Source organism: Mauremys reevesii, linkage group 20 (assembly GCF_016161935.1).
Source record: "Mauremys reevesii isolate NIE-2019 linkage group 20, ASM1616193v1, whole genome shotgun sequence".
Taxonomy (NCBI): Eukaryota; Metazoa; Chordata; order Testudines; family Geoemydidae; genus Mauremys; species Mauremys reevesii.
In genome coordinates this window covers 23,308,655-23,328,538 of record NC_052642.1, presented here as the reverse complement: position 1 = coordinate 23,328,538, position 19,884 = coordinate 23,308,655, and the positions used below count along the sequence as shown (strand labels likewise).

General features: G+C 44.5%; 1 protein-coding gene across 10 annotated transcripts in view; it reads right to left on the bottom strand.

The window, feature by feature from the left end:
• Positions 1-12,489: 12,489 nt before the first annotated feature.
• Positions 12,490-19,884, bottom strand: part of FAM222B (family with sequence similarity 222 member B) — a 44,953-nt gene continuing 37,558 nt past the window's right edge. For 7 of the 10 annotated variants that reach the window (XM_039507472.1, XM_039507477.1, XM_039507473.1 and 4 more), the window contains exons 3-4: positions 16,519-18,058; positions 12,590-12,735 (exon numbers count right to left, since the gene is read on the bottom strand). In XM_039507472.1, the coding sequence (XP_039363406.1) occupies positions 12,708-12,735; positions 16,519-18,058 (1,568 nt within the window). In that variant the 3' untranslated portion in view covers positions 12,590-12,707. Of the gene's footprint in view, positions 18,059-19,884 lie in introns of all 10 variants that reach the window. The other 3 variants (XR_005590050.1, XM_039507479.1, XM_039507480.1) reach the window with 3 other exon arrangements.

The following is a 19,884-nucleotide window of genomic DNA, read 5'->3' as shown; positions in this document are numbered from 1 at the left end:
GATAGCTGCAGCAACGGCAGCCTCTGTTACTGTGATCTCTACTCCCCCAGGCCACCACAGCAGCTCCCTTACACAGATGTGTGGGGGAGTTACACTGCATGAAGAGTTAAAGTGGCAGGGCACAAAATGTGTCCAGTCACTTTGCCTTGGGAAACATCAGCACATTAACTTCCCCCTCTTCAAATTCACTCCCTGAGCTGAGAGAGGCTTGTTTGAAAGGGGAGTGTTTGTATAGAGGATTTATAAACACACTATAACTCAGGAGGAAAATAACCTTTCTAAACCACCCAGCAGTAGCAGAAAACCCACTTAGGCAAATAGCCAGAACAAAACCCAGACAGCAACAGGGGCACATGTTAGAATCCAGCTGTAGTGAGAGTTGGCAGGAGCAGTGAGGCTCCAATTATACACCACACTGTGCAGAGACTTCAACAAGGAACCCTCCCAGCAGGCTGGGGAGTGAGTGAGTAGCACCTCGGCTGGCCAGGGAACCCACACAGGCTGGGAGGGAGTGAGTGAGTAGCACCTCGGCCGGCCAGGGAACCCACACAGGCTGGGAGTGAGTGAGTGAGTGAGTAGCACCTCGGCTCGCCAGGGAACCCACACAGGCTGGGGAGTGAGTGAGTAGTACCTTGGCTGGCCAGGGAACCCACACAGGCTGGGGAGTGAGTGAGTGAGTAGCACCTCGGCCAGCCTGGGAACCCACACAGGCTGGGGAGTGAGTGAGTGAGTAGCACCTTGGCCGGCCTGGGAACCCACACAGGCTGGGGAGTGAGTGAGTAGTACCTTGGCTGGCCAGGGAACCCACACAGGCTGGGGAGTGAGTAGCACCTCGGCCGGCCTGGGAACCCACACAGGCTGGGGAGTGAGTAGTACCTCGGCCGGCCAGGGAACCCACACAGGCTGGGGAGTGAGTGAGTAGTACCTCGGCTGGCCCGGGAACCCAACAGGCTGGCTGGTCCAAGCCCACACAGCAAGTCAGTGCAAGAGGGTTAGAGCGCCAGCCAAACAGCCGCAGGTTTACCCCAATTCGAAATGAAAAGGGATGGATTAGTGGATGAGTGTCTCATGTGTCTGCCTAGACCTAAAATACTCCAGCTAGGAGTTGCAGCAGCTCACATACAGAGTGTGCGCTGGCAAGCTGCTTCCTGATCCTGTCATCTGCATGCCAAAGCTGCTCCTAGGGCCAGGCCAGCCCTGTGAAGGGTCAGTCTCAAAGCGGAGAGGAAAGGAAGCATCAAGAAACTACTGATCATTTCAGACACAGCAGCATGGTTTGAGGATCTGTGGAGGCAGGAGAGGCTGCAATGATCTGCTGTCTGTCTCACATCTTCGAGGCTAGTCTGGCACATCCCAGGTTGGGAAATGCTGTTCTAAGGCCCTAAGCCAGGGAGGGTGTCAGCCTTGCCTACAGTAGTTTTGCATCCTTTACTCCAGTAGCTCAGACCCTGGAACCCTGACTAGTTTCTTCTTTAGTTCAAGAGAGCCAATGAAATTAGTTGCTTTTTCTGCAGTAGCCTGCCCAGGGGACAGAAACAGGCCAAACCCCATCCCTGCACATCCCTGCTCTGGACAAGCAATTTGAAGTACCCACCTCTGCTAGGGCCTGGGTTCATCACCACGCAGAGCTAGACACCCGAGTATTTTGGATGTGACATTGGACTGAAGCAGATGGTATGAACCCCAGTAATGTGTGAAGCGCCCTGGTGCCAAGACCAATTATTCCGGCAGTGTGGGCATCACTACAGGGATATGGCCATTGGTGGAGAACAGCCCCTCCTTAGCCTGCCAGGAACACACAGTTCCTATTATTCAACCCATCAGCTGTTTATTATATAGGCTTGTACATCACCATCCCTGCGGTCAGTTCATATGGCCAGAGCTCACCAACCCTACATTGGCTCAGTAATCTCCCCCCGCCGGTTATTCTAGAGCATTACAGAGTATTATCTCCACCGCTTTCCCTCTGAGAACTGCTGGGACAGTCTCAGCCAACTGCCTCCCCCAAGTTCAGCACAAAATCAAGGGAGAGGGAGAGAACTCCAGTGACCCCCGCCCCCAAGATACAATGCACACTTCCATAGCGTTTCACCTCCTCCCAGCCACCTCACCATTGGGCAGGGACGGAATCACTTACCTTGACATTCTCAAGGGGCGTTCGGAGGCCAGATGGGTAGAAATTACCTCCATTCACCATTACTAGTGGTGCAAGGGTCTGTTTGCCAGGTCCCCCTCCACTCCAAACAGGACTAGTTTGTAAGCCAACTGAGGAGGGAGAGATGGTGAGGAGAGAACAGCTACCTCTCACATCAGAGGCCTGTCACCCCGAGAAGCTCTCCAAAGAGGAGGGAGGAAGCAGGGGGCGGGGAGCTGGCTAGCTCCACTCCTAAAAGCCTATTACATTTTCCACAGGTACCAGCTGTAAGTGCCTCACACAGTGGGGCTCCGAGCACCACTGCAAAACAAAGAAAACAAGCACAATGCTTTGCATGGGCCTAGGCTCTTTCATGCAGGGCTCTCAAAGCACTGTGTGTATTTTACACCTGGAGAAACTTCTCCCAAACCCCAAAGGCAGTAGCAGAGCCACAGGCGCCATGAGCAGTTCCCAGTTCTAGCCACTAGGGCATTCTGACCAAGCTAGCACGGCCACTCTCCCACTGCCAAAGAACCCCAACCATCTGAGAGCCAGTGGGCATGGACTGGGACGGGGCTGGTGTTTACTCCGTGTAGTGGTTTAGCATTAAGGCAGGCTGGCTTTACCAGCTCATTTGCAATGCTGGAGGAGGGAAGTATTGTAACCCTTTGTGGCGGATACCGGCAAAAAGAAAGCCCTTTGCACTTAGCTAATCTCTATATAGCGGCCAACTCTGCTGAAATGTTACCTTCACCCCATTTTTTTTAAGTGCATTGCAACAGGTGTAGCAAGTGTTGCATAAACTTCTTCCCACTCAGCTCTGCCAACAGACCTCCATGCTCAGGGTGACCTCCTCCCCCAGAGCGTACAGCTCTGCCAGTGCACCAGCCTAGGCCAAGGCCCCCTCCCACCCAGCAGCTGTGTCAATGCAATGCAACCCTGTCACCTCAGTCCTATCCCACACAGCTGTGACAACACACTCCTGCCCCCAGCCCATCCTGTGAGCTCATGTCTCCAGGCACCTCAGGTCTGACCAGCACCACTTTGCTAGGTGACTGACAGCAAGAGGAGAGGCACTGGGATTTCTAGGAAGCTCCCACATACAGTATGAGACACTTCACCTGTCTTTAAACTGCAGTGACATTTCCTAACTGTGCCAATTATATTCTGATCCCACTAAAAACCTCACTAAAATGCAGAGAACCACATCTGGGCTTCAGAGAACTCACTGTTATCTGTAAATTATCAAAGGAAAACACTCAGGCTGCGGGAGGCAGAACAGAGCTATTGGACTGCTTGCTAGAAGGGCAAACGGCTAGCTTGTCTGTCCTAGTCATTATTGTTGGTCAGGATGGGGTTAATTGCTTCACTGCTGTAATAGCCTATGTACATCAGGCAAAAATATACCTCCACTGCTGCAGCACATGCCATGTACCAAGGTGCTTAGATATCCCAGAGATGAGGGTGGTAGAAGACTCTCCAGTGAGCTCCCTGGCATGGTGTTTGTAAAAGAATGCTGCTTCAGCACCAAGGCATGGACGGGGTCAAGATGCCCGCTCAGAAAGGTCAACTGTGTTAAAGAGTTGGGGTGGGGGGTTAGGAGAGATGTCTCCATACCTCAGTGACAGAGCCCCAAGCTCCTTCCACCAGAACATTTCACCAAGGGCTGGTAATGGAAGACGCGTAGCTAGAAAAAATGGACACTAAGAAGCAGTTTAGCTGGTCATTGTCAGTCTCTCCTTGGCCATTTCAAAGGTGACAGCAGTTGCCCACCTGCACTACATCCAGCTTCCTCCTCCTGTTTTTGCTGTTTTCAATGCACTAGTTGTCACAGTCCAAGGAGGATAGAGATCGAGAGCAGGAGCCCAATCAGGCTAACAGTTATCAGTCATTCATAGGCCAATTTAAGCTTTTGCAGAGCACCTATAAACAGCCACCTCCCTACTTCACTAGGGTCCTGTCACATCAGAGACACTGCAGCAGCAGCAGCGTCCATGTAATAGCTTAATCACTTCGGTCCTGCAGCAGCCCTTGCCTAGCGAACAAGCTGCTTAAGAAGTTGTCTGAGCTATTAGTCACAACTGCATGGCTGGTGGGCCTCCGTGCTTGCCAGGCCCTGCTGCTAATCAGCCTTGCCTTCCCCTCATTCTGTGTCCACCTCAGACAGCACTCAGACCTGAGCCTCTCCCTTACAGTGGTCTTTTCCAAGGTGCTTTCCAGCACATACATGAGAGCTTTTGGGGATGTATATTTTCCCATCAAGCATGGCAGATGCAACAGGATCCTTCTCCTCCTTCTCTGCCTGCAGTCTGTCACTACCGATCACCCCACACCTCACCAGAATCAGCCTGGCTGAGGTAGAACATCTTAGCCAAATTCAGCCCCGTTTGATCTGCTCCATCATTTAAATGGAGAGCAATTTATTGGGCTCAGTGACTTTAAAAAAAATGTTGTAGGTCACCTAGGACATGCAAAGAAACACTATTGAAATACCTGCCTTTAAGTGAGAGCCTAGAGATTTAGAAAGCAAAAGGAGGCTGAATATGCTGCACTCAGGGCTAAACTTGCTGTACAGGGATTTCTTTTTGTTCAGTGCAGCCCTACCATAATGAATCCTAGAGCCGTCTGATCTCATCTTACAGGAGAGGGGCTAGTTTCCTTCTTACAGTCAGACTGCACATGCTCCCTTTCCACCGAGGGAGCTGAAAACGGCTGCAAACTGAACCTCTAGAAGCATTAGGTACAAATACTTATTAGATACATGCACCAAAACCAGCAGGACATTTTGGGTGCAGGGAGGGAAATGCAGATCCAAGAGGTGGAACTACTCTCCAAATAATAAGGAACAGTTGAGAGATGGGAGACGGACAAAAGTCTAAAAAAAACCCCACAATATAGCTGCCTGCCCTGGTATTGATTGGGAGCAAGACCCTATTGCAGGAATTAATTTCACTTAAATGTGGCTAGTGAAATAGAGGAGAATCAAGTCATCCAGCTGAGACCACTTGAACACACTGCAGACTGCTGATGGTTTTAGGAAGGTTTGTGACCATTCTAAGATCTATAGAGGGGAGAGTTACAATTTAATTATTAATTTAAAAACTGTTCATTCAACATTAAGGCTGAAATATCAAACACTCAGGGTCAGGTGCTTCCAGGTGAGTCACTCACACTCCTGCAGTCTATATTAACCATACAAACCCCTGAACCAGCCCTGTGAAATCCTACTGAACCAGAACAGGCAAGGGAAAGTACATTTATTATTGGAAACAATGGGCAAATAGATTTTGTTCCTGGACTGATTTAACTTGCACCTGACAGATCGCACCAGCACAGGGGAGCCTCTTGTGACATGGAGCAGCTTAGTCCTACACTACTGTCCTGCCGGCTGCACCTTGGTGACCTCAGCAGCTGGAACAGCCTCTGTGGGGCCAAATGCAGTCAAGAACTAAAAGCATCCTGAAGGCTGCTCTGAGTTGCACTGGAGACTGGACCAATGCCAGGATAGCCTGATTCGAGGAAGCTCAGCAGTGACTTAAAGCTCCCTTTGTGGGTCCAATACCGACCCGTGCTCCTCAGTTGGGTTTGTGACTCCTACTCCTAACCAGTCGAGCCAATCCTACACCAAGTCCAGTTATTCTCCCTGAAACTTTTGTACCTTTGAGTCCTGACAATGCTACATCTACAGATATTACCTCTATGAGCTATTTAGACTCGTAAGCCCCATTTTCAAAAGCGGCTCAGGTACTTAGGAGCCTAAAGATATGTTTACAGTGCAAAAAGCCCTGTGTTCCTAACTGGAGTCAGCTACCAAGTTAAACAGCAGCACAGGCTCTGCAACTCCACTTTTCACTTGGGTTAGTAGGGGGAGTGTTGGCTACCCTTCAGACTTCAACTTACTCGGCAAGTCTGAGTTCAAAGCAGAGCTGCCGTATTGTCACTGATAATTTAACCCAAGCCAGCTAACCAGAATGTGTGGGTTTTTTTTGCAGTGTTAACATACACAGTCTCACTGGGTTTGTCTGCACTGCAGCTTGGAGAGAGCCTCCAGCCCAGGTAGACAGACTTCCACTGACATGCTAAAAATAGCTATGTGCACACTGCAGCTCCAGCAGAGACTCGGTGAGGCACAGGAGCTCAGACCCAGAGGATAGGGTGGGGGTGAGCTCACGTGGTTAGCCCAAGTCTCTGCCGTAGGTGGAACATCCCCCTCGTTAGCATGAGTGTCTCCCCGGGCTGGGAGGCTCACTCCAGCTGTAGTGTAGACGTAACCACCACCAGTCCATGGGACTCAGGAGTTTGAGTGTTTCCTTTAAACCTTCATAAATTACACAAAATGGCGAATGTGTGCGTACTGTGCCACACTAACAAAAGCTGCTAGCTTTACACTGCTTCAGCCAAGATTCAACAGGACTGTTTTGAGGCCCCTTTTCATCTGAATTTCTACTGTCTGAGGGTTTGCACATGTTCAGAATGAGTGTCATGCTTGGCTGGTTTTTCAATTTCTACTTTCCAAAATGAACCAGAAGTGTTAGTTCAAGTTTTATTCTTACAGTAGGTGTTTATTTCCACTGAAACTATGAAAGTAGCACCTTTCACACACACACGCACAGTACCTCCCGTAGCCTTATCTATTATAAGTATTTACTGTCTTGTAGCATGCAGTGTGATAGCATAACTAATGTTACAAAGGACTGTTAGAATTAAACATTCACTGAAGTTAAGAACATAAGTTCTTTTAGAAATAAAGTAAACTAAAATAAAGTTCATTTAGTGTCATTATTTCTTTCATAACGGTGTACCACAAAGTGCATTTCGTAAGACAGTACTGAAGATGGAATATTGTGTTCAGTTGCAATGACTCCATCTGAAGAGAGATGTAGCAAAAACAGGAGTCTAGAGACTGTCAATAAAGAATTAAACAGCAGAGGGATTTGTATAGGAGAGACTGATTCAGAGAGGCGGTGAATAAGCCCACAGATAATAGAGTATTAAGTCAATGATACATATAGCACAGGTAAATTGGGTGCTCCTGTTTATCCTCTCCACTACAGCATGAGCGAGGGTCATTCAATGAAACTGAAAGGCAAACATTTTCAGCTGATAAAACGGAAACACTTGTATACACAGTGAACAAAAACTCAAACTCTGCCACACGATATCACCTCCTAAGTGAAATTCCAAAAAAGGAGACAATTAAGTAGATCAGCACACATCCAGAGTTACATTAAATAGGTCATCTTTATTTAAGGGATTTAAACCCTCATGCCAACCACTCACCGTCAGAGCTAGGAAGACACTTCAACCTAACAGATATGCCAGAATTGTGCACTATATGGTTTCTTACATCTTCTCTTAAGTATCTGGTACTGCCCAGGGTAGGCACAGGATACTGGACTAGATAGACTTCAGATAGACCACTGCTGTGACAACTCCTGAGCATTTTGCTTGGCTACTTAGGACAATTTATTACAAAACAGGATGCAGAAAGCAATCTGCACTTCGCCACAGGAGATGGATTAGATTATCTAGCAGGTTTTTCCATCCATAACTCCTGTGCCCAGCTGGAGCAACCATTTGCAGTGCTACCGTACGTATCGTTGATGGCTCTCCCCCCTCTCCATGTATACATGTTACATCAAAACTATTTATCAAATGATGTAGAAGCATGGGACATGTGATAACGGGTGTGCTATCCCCCCTAACCAGGGTACTATCTGCTTGGCTGCAATATTAATTCAGAAATCAAAGCCAGAATGCAGGGCTCCAGGGCAGCAGGCAAGAGAAAAAACAATCTTGCTAGACCCATGGGCAGACCCCGGCAGAAATGATCCTGAGAGTATGAAATGCTTCTTCCACTACCAAAGCATTTTTGTTACACCTCTGCTTTCACTGCTACTTTGCACTTTATTCCTTTGCAATCTTAAAAGTGAAGCTTGCCATACAGTGTTGCTTTAATAGCTCCCAAGGATCACACTTAAAAAAGAATAAAAAAAATATAACCATTGAAATTGGTAACTTGTGATTAACTTAGCACTCTAAGACATGCCAGTTTACTTAGTTACTCTGCAGTTAGGGAAATTTTGCACTTCTCATGCAATGCATATATTTAAATGTCAAATGAATCTTTAAGTACCTCTTAACCTTAACATGTTTGCAAAATTGTTTTTTTAAACCAGGTTGCAAAACCACTGCAAGGATAGAACAGCCAACTGCTATGAGGAATCAAGAAACAGAGACCATCTCTTAGGATGCATTTGGGAAAATATTCTCAGCTTGTCTAGTACTAAATGAAAGCTCTCAAAGTGTCAAGTTTTAAATAAAAGCTTCCAGGAAATTTAAAATAAAAGTGTAGTATAGATTTACCTTGTGTCTAAGACGTAGCCCCACTAGTTTAGCATCTTTTCTCTGACAGAGGCCAGTACCAAATGCTTCAGAGGAAGCTGCAAGAAGTGGATAATTATGGAATTATTAATTGATGGGGGTATGTCTTCTTACCCACAACAGTCAGTGATTGTCTTATGCCCGGAGGCATGGCATCACTTTTTTATAATCCTAATGTAACTGTGACGTTCTCATTAGCTAAATCAATAGCTAACCCTTTTTTGAAAACAACTAAGCCTTTGCTATCTAGGTACAGAGCAGTTTTCAAAAACCCATATGATGCCTGCCAGCTTGTTTAAGGATGAAGGCTGTTTCTTAAGGCAGGCATCACTTGGAGGTTTAATCAGAATTGCCATCCATGGTCATGTAACACAACTAGATTCCCTAGTGCCAATACTCCCATGGATTAAATCAATGTCACTCAGCCAAAATGTCTCAGACGTTACTGCTTCACGTTGATAAATGGATTTGAGACTTGCTTTTAATTTCTCTTTTAAAAACTGGAAAAGTTTGAGCTTTTCTTTTCAGAAATATGAGGTTTGGACAGGGGCCAGGAGGAGGAGAAACTTTTATTGTGGGACTAGTTATATCCTAGTGTGACTTGACTGTTTTAGTTTTGGTCTGTCCTCAGGATATCAGAAGCCCCAAGTGAATTAACAGTGTGTACCCAATTGCCTTGAAATTAGGTCATATTAGTTAGATAAAATACTACTACAATACTTACTACAATGTGCCAGTAATAGTCACACTTCAAACAGTTACTGCTAGTGTAGCTCTACTCTGGGTTCCTCAAGTAACACAGCAATTTCCCACCGAGAAGCATATTCCTTATTTGGACCAGGGCATGCAAACAGAGTGAGAGAGACCCCCTGCCTCAAAGAGCTCACAATCTAGTCTGGCCTCTCCAGCTCATTCAGAGCAGAGTTTTATAACCAGTAAAAATCCATGTGTGCATCTGTTCAGGGAGGACAGCAGATCACGATAGGCACAGGGCCAAAGATCCATTCATATTTACAACTGGTGACATTCGGCATGGCTAGATCCCACCAACATTAGGAGTCTGACCACACATCTAGAAATGGCAGTGAAATATTGTCCCATGTCAAAATAAGGTGCCAAGGCACTGAAGGGAAGCACTTCATGAAAAATATAGGATGCAGTCTAGGACTGACTAGAAAAGAAGAATAAATCTGAGAAGGATACAGGAGTTTTGATAGACTTGGAGCAACGCAGATGCCAAGTTTCCAAAAGTTCTTCTTTGGCCATTGCGGCCAAGAGGAAACCCAATGGATCACTGAAAGTAGGAGTAACACACAGCTTGCAACAGCCAATAGGCGACATGACTCACATTCTACCTTGCTACTACTGCTCTCAAGACTCAAAAGAACCAGTAAGAGTGAAGGGATTTCATCAGTCTCATGCCAAGGAGCTAAAACCCAGATATGGAAATCCTGCAGCAATGTATTATCTTCACAGCTCATCAGTAGCCAAGTCTAGTGTTATGTATATTAGACTGCACAACTTAAACCAATGCTGTGGTCTGTGATCCGGAAGGACTTTGGCAGGGCTGCTTCACCAGCACTCACCTCACTCTTAACCCCCTCACCCCCCAGATCAAGAGGCAGAAAATCTGCCAATGCTTTTCAGTTCAGGATATGAGCTAAGCTGACAAGCACTGCCTTGCATTAAGAACTCAAACACTTTCCCAACATACAACAGAGTGGAGAAGAGGTTACAACACAACCCACACATGCACCCTTGCTGATGAAAGCAAGCATCCAGCCGAGAAGCAGCATTTCAGCTTAATCCCACTTGAACCAAGGGAGGGCTTCAGAGAAGGCCCTAGAGACTTTGGAACTCCTTGTAGTCTACAGCCGTTTGGGCACGATGCCTGGTGCCTTTGGTTTAGCTTGTTAATAGTTTGTATTTATTACATTCCCCAACTGGTTGGCAACTTAGTTCTGGTGGTGTTTTAACTCCTCTCACTCTAGGGGTGTTCATACAAGCTCTTAATATTTGCAAACAGTCTCATTACTACAGCTATACAAGACAGACCTCAGTGAAGTAGAAGCTCTTAGAAAGGGATTTATGGACAGGCAGGTAGATTTTAACCCTTCCCTGACTTCCTACTCCTATCCTGTGCCCTTTAAAGATACAGCAACACTTGGAACAGGTCAAATAAATTAGAGTTCTTTTTTAGTGATTTATGAAGAACCATCTGCATAAGCAGTTCAGACCTCCTAATGTAAAGGAGATGCGTATTTCAAGGAATGTCCTCCCCCAATAGATAACAGTTTACAATTAATGTTCCTGTGTTTGTAGAGAGGATGAGACCCCCGTGGTATAAATGGAACATTCTTTCCACTAGAGGAACCAGACATCCACGCCAGCCCAAAATACCCAGAGTTCAGGGGAATGAGGATATACAGCCTGGAAGATACAAGTTAGTATCAGTGGGATTTAAACGTTCATTGAGTGCATTTCAAGCAAATCCAGGAGGGATGATTTTGGAGCCAATATAGTCCCTTTCTCTGCTCAGGGAAAGATGGACTTTGCCTGTGCTCTAGTTTCATCATGTAAGTTAGATGTATATTCATTATAAACTGGAAAAAGCACCCCCGGCCATAACCTTCAGTTATATGAGAGAATCCTGCAAACTTGATCTAAACTCCATTTTAAAATCCAGGTTTAAAAATTATACTAGTAAATGAAGAACCTTGTGTGGCTATGACACACCCAAGTTACTTGCTGCAAATCCTTAACAGGAATAAAGGGAGTCTCCATAGTTTCACCTTTCCAAACAGACACATGCCACCTTAGATTTAGTTTGCCCTTACATGGAAATAACTTCTGAAAAATCACACATCAGGTGATCAGTGGAGCAGACCTTCCAACTAGCACAAGTTTTGTCCTTCTCCTCAAAGATTTTTATTCTCTCTGCCTTGTTAAAATAAGGTGTGTTAAGTACCCTTTTAGAATCCTTTAAAAATCTCACCCTGAATCTTCCTCCTATTCTCAACCTGAGAAATAAGAGGTAAACGCCAGTACATTCCACTAGCTGGGGAGTCAGTTTATTTGGGATGGAGGAGCTGGGAGATTAGTCTGCCTTGCCATAGCCACTTTGCCCATTTTCCAACTTGAGTGTTGTAGAACAAAACAATCTGTTTACTTTGGGGTTTGCTGAGACCTGAGCTACCCAATCCCAGTGGGCGTCTCCAATGGGGTAAAGTGGTTTCTTTTCAATATTCCTTTATGCTAGATTAATAAGGGGATTCAGCTTCTAAGATCAGCCAGAGCAAGGTGCGCTTGGGAAAACTGGAGCTGCTCCCGAGAACTGGAGTGGACCACAAACCAATGGGTTAATGGGAAGTTTCTCACTAAACACTCACAAAAGGTGGTTACTTTGAAGAGGTGCTCCACTTGCCTATGCAGCACCTCGTTTCTGCTTCATTCAAAGCCTTCCAGCTGGCAAAGCACTCATACTGGCATCTGGGGAGAGTTCACTTCCACTCTACCTGAAAAAGGCAGTGGAGAGGAGACAGGAGGACAGTGACAGTAACTTTCAAGTTTTCAAGGTAAGAACAATTTTTCATGACATCAAACTAAAAGGGAAATAACATCCCCACAGCTCTTGAGATAGAAAGACCAGGAACGGAGAAAACCCAGCCCCCAAACAGACTTCTTCAGGAATTTCACCATTTTTTGGCCTGCAGTTTTCCACACGACATAATAGTCTCACAGAATTACTTAGTGCTTTTACTGCAGAAGGATCTCTAGGATGCTCCTAAAGTATTTGAAATCCCAGATGCAGTCCTTCCCAATTTTTTCTGGGAAAATGTTTGGCCAGAAGTTAGACTATTACAGCAAACGTCCATCCTGCAGCCATTGGCTACATCAGTTGAATACCATAGGCCAAGCAAGCCTCATTCATTCACACTGCATAAAAACAGCAGAAGGGGCAGAGGGAAAAGGACTTTTTGGCTTTACTTTTTATTTTTCCTGAAGACCAAAAGAAAAAAAATAGAAAAGAAAAGATTCTCGTTATACCCGTAGCACATGAGAAGCAGTGTATATAATCAGTATGTGTTTTAATGAAATACAGCAGCAATTCCTGATTCTCTCCACAGCAAACCCCAGCAAACATTTGTTTGGTTTCTACGGGAATGGCCGAGTTCTGTGGAGACATCTTTCACATCATAAGCTTCAGAAAAGGTTCTCTAAGAAAAAAAATTCACAAGTGTCATTATAAAATGTTAACTTTGGGCTGTAACAAATTGGGCTGATGATTTAACAGCTTCAAAGCCCCTACTCAATAGAAAAGATACAGCAGAGATGGAAGTTTCCCATTGGAAGCCTTTACACCACTTTCACACTTATCCCCTCTCTGCTCTGTTTAGTAACAACCTCCATTGGGCAGAAGTCAGTCATTAGAAACCAGCAGAAGTGTCCACACAGCAATATTCTGCTGAACCAGTGTAGTGCATTAGAAGGGGATAGATTATGGTGATGACAGCACAGCATAAAATAGTCCAGAGCTCACTGAGAAAAACATGAAATATTTAGCTCCTTACTTTTCCCCCCAAAGGAAAGAATTCTTCCATAAATGTCCAAGATTGATTTCACCCATGGGGAAGCAAGAGATTTGCATCAGAGGTCATAAGTACTTGACCTTTCAGTGGAGAAGACGTGGAAAGCTGGAAGTGCTCTAATCAGAACAGTGGTGTAAATTCCAATGGAAGACACCCATCTATGGCAAAGACCCAAGTGAAAGCCTAGAGTTTACAAGAGTGCTGTACAAATTAAACACATGCAAAACAGTGTTCCACTAGCTAGGGAGACTTTCACAGCATTCAATATTGCATGGAACAGGACCAGAATGCTCTATTTTCCTTAGAAGCAGTTACTCATCTTTGTATTAGTAAAATTATAGCAGGAACGGGAGGAAGGAAAAATATCAAACTGAATGAATACTGCAAAGTGTCTCTAGAAGTCAAAGCATGGCTCCTACTAAACACACCAGAGCATCACTCTGCATAAAAGAGTCCCAAAATAAGAAGATTCTACCAAATGATACTAAGTACCACTCTATCCTTTGTGATCATTTGAGCAATAGTGCATGTCCAGTGGGGACCTTTCTTGGACCCTTATTGCTGGGTTCATGTTGGAGTAAAGGTTTCTTTTACAGGTTGTGTCTGTAAACTAAGTATGTAAGTGAACAAAAACATTGATTAAAAAAGGGTAAAAATCTCTTTAAGTATAAGAAAAAGCTGTTAGTCATACACTGACGCAGAAATGTAGTTATTTTCAATAAAAATTGGACTCAGAACAAGGTGAAATATCTGAGTAGGTTTTAATAGCAAAATTGTTATTTTTTTAAACAGGCTAATGGAATGTCCTACCTGGATGTGTCTTGAATATTTTTGCTTCACAGTCCTGCTGCACCAGGCCAAAGTCTCAGAGGTGAGGATTCTATTTGCAGTTAATAGTGCAGAACAACTCCTGACAAGACTCTCAGACTATCTTCCATGGCTTACTGTAACATTAGCATAACTTCAGACATTTAAACCACTTTTTGTCAAGAGCCAAAACATGGGGTTTCACTAGCTCTCTGTTTAGGGGGAGGGCAGAAGGAGAATCACAGTCAGGGGTTTGGATTCTCAGCAGGCTAATGGACTGAATAAAAAGTAGGTATTTCAGGTAGCAGAACCCCTTACAATAACTAACTCAGTGGGAAATGTTAAAGTCACAGCACAGCCCTAGATCAATTTGGAGGAGGGGAAAAGGCGACAGGGAAAATGGAAGGGAAGCAGCTTCAGACTCAATCCTTGGCTTCCAAGATAATGTATTCAGAAAAATATTGCATGAAAAGCCTTAGATTTTAGTTCTTTCATAGATGTATATTTACCAGTTTTCACAAAGACTGCAGGAATACGATTATAAACAATAAATTAGGACTTCATGTTGCTATCATTTGGCATAACACAATCAGGCAATTTTTCCTTTTAAATATAAGGCAACACAAGCCAACACATAATTTAATCCGTCTTTAGGCAGACTGCTTAACTTCGCTAAAGAGTAATCGCTAAAGAACGGTTTATAGTACACTTAAAAGAATTTAAATAATGACATGGTATAAGTGTACTCTCTTACGCAAGGAATCAGAAAACGTACTCTGCTAAGCTTTGAAACCTAAATATTTGTTACAGCCCAGAACTACACGTCTAAATTAAAAAATACAAATAAATGTTTTCTAATTTTTTCCATTTACGAAAATCTTTAAGAATCTCTAGCCAACTATGACATCACTTCAAAACTTGTAAGAAGTTGTGTTTTTTTTTTAATTTTGTATGATGTCTTAAGATTTTAAATCATGCTCATTAAGGAAAGTTCAAGGAGCAAATACTTAAGGCTTTGTTTTTCAAAGGGCTGTGAGGGAGGCCAGTGAATGGCGGAGGCCAGTGGGTTCACTCATACACAATGCTACTCAAACCCACGCTACCAGGCGACATTCATACAGAAATATTACACTTAAAAGTTACAGTGTAGAGCAATATTTGTAGCCAGTGTACATCTAAAGAATCAATGCATTTACTTTTTTTTTTAAATTCCAAACTCGACTGTGATCATTATGTTCAAGTATTAGTCTCACTTACAGAGATGAGAAACTTCCTACTTACAATAAATTTAGCTTTAAAAGAAGGGACGTTTCAATATGCTGAAGAGAATAAGACACTGAGGTTATCCAATAGTTAGTGTTCTATTGGTCACCAACTCATTTAGCTGCTTTAGGTGACATGGGGAGGAAAGAGAAGTGGTTAGGCACAGAGAATCTGGGAAAAGAGTACTTTAAAAATAGCTTAAATGGTAATTCCCAGATATGAGACCTGTTCTATCATATCTATGGTGGTGCTTTAACATACAAGAATAGAGAGTTGTAAGTCTCACCATGTCTCATGGCTAGAGCTTCATTTCATAGCAAATACCTTTCATTTCACTGATGCTGTCGGAATGTGAGAACGCCATGCCAGTGACTATGTGCCCTTCCTTTACAGTGGAGACAGACTTCTAACTACGCTTATCTACCCTGAAATTAATTCTAACTACTGGAGAAGCAACTGAACCCTTTGTGGGGTCATCAATGGGTCTAGATTCCTGGAATAAAACCTCAAGACAGCACTTTGTATCAGGAAATCCAGACTCCTAGCAGCGAGGGGTTCAGACATAGTTAGCTTTAAAATGGTGAAGTGGAAGCAAAGAGGGAAGGAGGCAGCTACAATTGCAGCTATGTATCCTACATCCTAAAATTGCCACTCCCATACCCTGTCCTCAGCAATGTGTCCGGAAGATCTGGGAGGGACTTTTCACTCTGGAGATAGACCAAAGTCAAAATGATAAATGCAGAACTCTGCAAGAGCTAGCAAAAAGCTTCTTCCTATGTTAATGCCTAAATATATAACCCTAGCTAAATCCTTTCAAAGGTAGGCTTCCTTTTCAATTAAATAAGCCTCTAGACAGTGCAAATGGTCAATGTTTAATGCATTTAATGAAACAGGCTTTCGAGTTGAAAATAAGCCCTACTTCCTAACAAATTCTGTTGCTCTTAATCTGCAGAGGAAATTTAAATGGAAATGTAAGCATCTATGCTACCTAGCTCTTTAAAGAGCTGGCTATCAGATGCAACTATGAACCCTGCAGCAACTTAACAGTCCAGCAAGTAGTCACCAAGCAGAAGGCAAAAGCTGAGCAAAGAGGATTCTGTGGTGAAGAAACAGCTGTGGGGTGCTGTAGTGTAATCAAGTTATTTGAAACAAAAGACATGTTATATATTTGATGCTAACAGGAGAAAATGTGGATGTAAAGCTTTTAAATACACATTAAGTCTTGTTTCAATGATTATAATGATCACACAAGTTTGCAAATTAAAAATACTTTGCTTATTAATTAAAATTAAGACTAAACCTCTAATTTTGTCTGTGAAAGTGACTGCAGCCTATCTATACCCCGGGTGCTGAATATGAAGGTTTCGACTATCAGTTGGTTCAGGCGCTCGGTTCATGGGAGGGCGATGGACTTTTCCCAGCACAGCCATACTCTGATCTCTGAAGCAAGCCTGCTGGAAGTCCCCACTTAGGTAATCCATGGTCTGCATCACACTATTCTGGCTGGATGAACCAGCTCCGGCTCTATAATGAGCTCCTGCTGCACAATCTAGTGGTGCCCCTGCTGGCTGTCCTCCATGAAAAGGCATGGCAAGGTCCTGTGATCCAGAGCTGTCACTGTTCGGTGTGGGCAGAATGTTATTCCATATGGGCTGGAAATAGTGCCCATTAGTATATGGCAAGGGTCCCTGCAATCCATTCACAGGTGGGGAAGGTGTAGGCTTCTCAATAGGAGGCTTTAAGTTGAAAGACTGGCCCATGCACAGTTCTTGAGGGTAGTTTGAAGTTTTACCAGGAAAACCTTGCCCTGCCATCTCTCTCTGAGGGTGCTTCCCCGCAAGTCCAGTAGGTCCAGCAGCATCACCACACATTTGCTGGAGATGTGCAAGCTGGTGCTGGTTCCATGCAACTGATTTCATTTCATTCTGGTATGCAGATGGCACCCTGTTGATGTTTACCATGGGTAAATTAACAGAGGCAGAAGAAGGAATAGCAGCAGCATGATCTACAGGGTTTACTACACAGGAAGGCATGGGAGTGGGAACATTGTGAGTCGATACCCTGGTACTTGCATTGATAAGCAGGTTGCGACTTATGGGGCTCGGGTTTGCAATCTGTCCCTCACATACTGAGGTAGTGCTAATGCCAGCTCTGGCCTGGCAGAACTGGTTAATCTGGTGCACAATGCTGCTCAGGTCTGGTGGCTGGTTCTGCTGCAGAGTGGCAGCCATAGAGAGGGGAATGGTTGAGGTAGACACGGTCACATTCGGCGGCGCATCTGCATCTGGCATCTTTCTGCTTCCATGTAAACCTGGCTGCAGCAAAGTGTTTGCAGGGTGCTGCAGAGTCTGATGTGCCATGGTCTGCGGATGCTGCAAGCTCTGTGGCTGCTGCATATTCTGAGGGTGCGGCAAAGTCTGCGGCTGCGGTATACCCTGAGGGTGTGTTAAGCTTGGTGGCTGCGGTCTACTCTGGGGGTGTGGCAGAGTCTGTGCATGCTGAAGGGCCTGCTGGCGAGCAAGCGCCTGGGGGTGGTTTAAAGTGCTAGGTGCAACGTATGGTGTGGAAGGGGGATTCATCATTGCTTCCGGCAGCAGACGTGCTCGTGTTCCGTCAAAGTCTTTGATAATTCCTTTAGCTGGAGATTTGACTATCGCGAGCAGGCCTGTTTTTGTGGTGGGCTGAGACGGGTAAGGACTATACCTCTGGCCTGAAGTATCAAGTCCATTCACAGTACGGCGTATGTGTTTCCTCTGGGGAACTTTGACGCTGTTTGGAAAAATTTTTATAGTCAGTGGATTGTTGGCAACCTTCTTAGCATAAGCATCCAATTCTGCTGGGGTAGGATACTGTGCAGATCTCATCTTCTGTGTAGTGTCCCCTGTGGAGAGAGAGGGAATCCATCAGTACTGACCCTGGTAAGAAACTGCTTTCCCTAAGAACAAGCAAGTTATAGTAGAAAAGCATTCAAAAGAAAAAAAAAGCTGTATCTTCCCAAAACCAGTGGGCAAGCACCAGTTATCGGATTCTCTTCTTCAGTGGAAACCAACATGACGCACCACTCAATTTCAGGCAAGACCAGCCCAAAGGGAGTAAAAATTGAACCAAACCATTTCTTAAACTCAGTTTATTCAGAAAATGTTTGTAGTTACATTAATCCTTGCAGGAGTAATGGCCATTACAAACATGTCAGACGGCCTGCACCTCAGGGTATTTTCTATGCTGGATAAGGTGGTGGAAATGCCACAGCCTAATGAATATTCTCTGAATTTAAATCTGCCTCTGCCCTCCCTCCCTATCCCCCATTCTTAATCCGTTCTTTGAATCCTGAGCTTCTAGTTTAGGAAACAGAGAAAGCAGTTAGCGAACAGAATGGAAAAATGCACAGAATGTTGGTGAGAGCCCCATATAAAGTCACGTCATCTAAAAACTTCTTGAATTTCAATTTCAGCATTATTCTGAAATTGGGGCATTTAAATTTTTTTAAACTGCCTTCTTTGGCAAATATTCAAAGGTTCTTTGAGAAGTCTTTAGCAATTCTAGTTTGCCAGGTTATATTGTATCCCATTCTGGTAAAGATGCATTATTTTGTGCCTTTCAACTCTGTCCATCCCTACCCAACTACTCTATATTCACTAGGACAGTCAGTTTGGGAGAGTATCCTAACAACAAACAGTTAAAATCAGTGTACCACAACAGATCCTAAAGGCACATCTACCTACCACATGTGGGCAAAATTATTCCAGACAGTCATCCTGTTCCATTTATTCTCACTTAGCAGATATCCACCTGGCTGAAGGTTGAGCACCAGGCTGTCATTTGTAAAAGCAGCAAAGAGTCCTGTGGCACCTTATAGACCAACAGGCTGTCATTTGTACATTTGAGCAAAGGCCGTCTGAAAATCTAGGAGGGTGGAATGCACCTGTAGAGTGCTGTAGTCTCATTCCACGCAGGCAGCACATTTCCCTTCACAGCTATACTGGCTGCCTCTCATAAGCTATTGCTTTAAAAACAATGTTATAGATCTTCCAATATAGGCTTGTGCCTTCCTCAATCCCATTTTGCTTGATTTTTCACCTTGCAGTTTTTGTCCACCAAAAAAGCAGCTCCCCTCTAATAGAACAAGACGTTCAGCTCCTCCACATGCTACTGCAGTGCTTTGCTGGTAGGGGGTTCTGCAGCTGACTTCTCCAGAGCAGAGCAGGGCCATTGCCAGCGCGCTTGGTACCTCACTGTCCCAAGAGGAAGAGACCTAGGAACTACAGCTCATCAGAGATCATGCTGCTACCAGGGAGGTAAATCTCTGCTTGAACATATGCACTTGATTATAGCCTTTTGGAAAGCAAATAAGTTATCTGCCAAGAACGGTTAAGGTCTATGCAGCATTAATAGCTCCCATTCAGTCACTGTCTGCAAAGCATATGATTTTAGTCTCTAAAACTGAAGGCAGGGAACTGCTTCTATGAGAAAAGCTGTCCTTATAAACCAAGGGCAATGCAGGAGATGATGGGATGGATACCAAAAGGAGAAGCAGTTATAACGAAATTAAACATATCCTTTATAAGCTACAGTAGTTGTTTCTTTAGCACAGCATGCACTCATATGCCAGCTGGCAGTTTACCTATCCATCTTCATTGTTTCTGAGATGTCTCTCACCATGGTGTTTAAGCACTGGCATCTACCACCCTCCCTACTAATAAGATAACT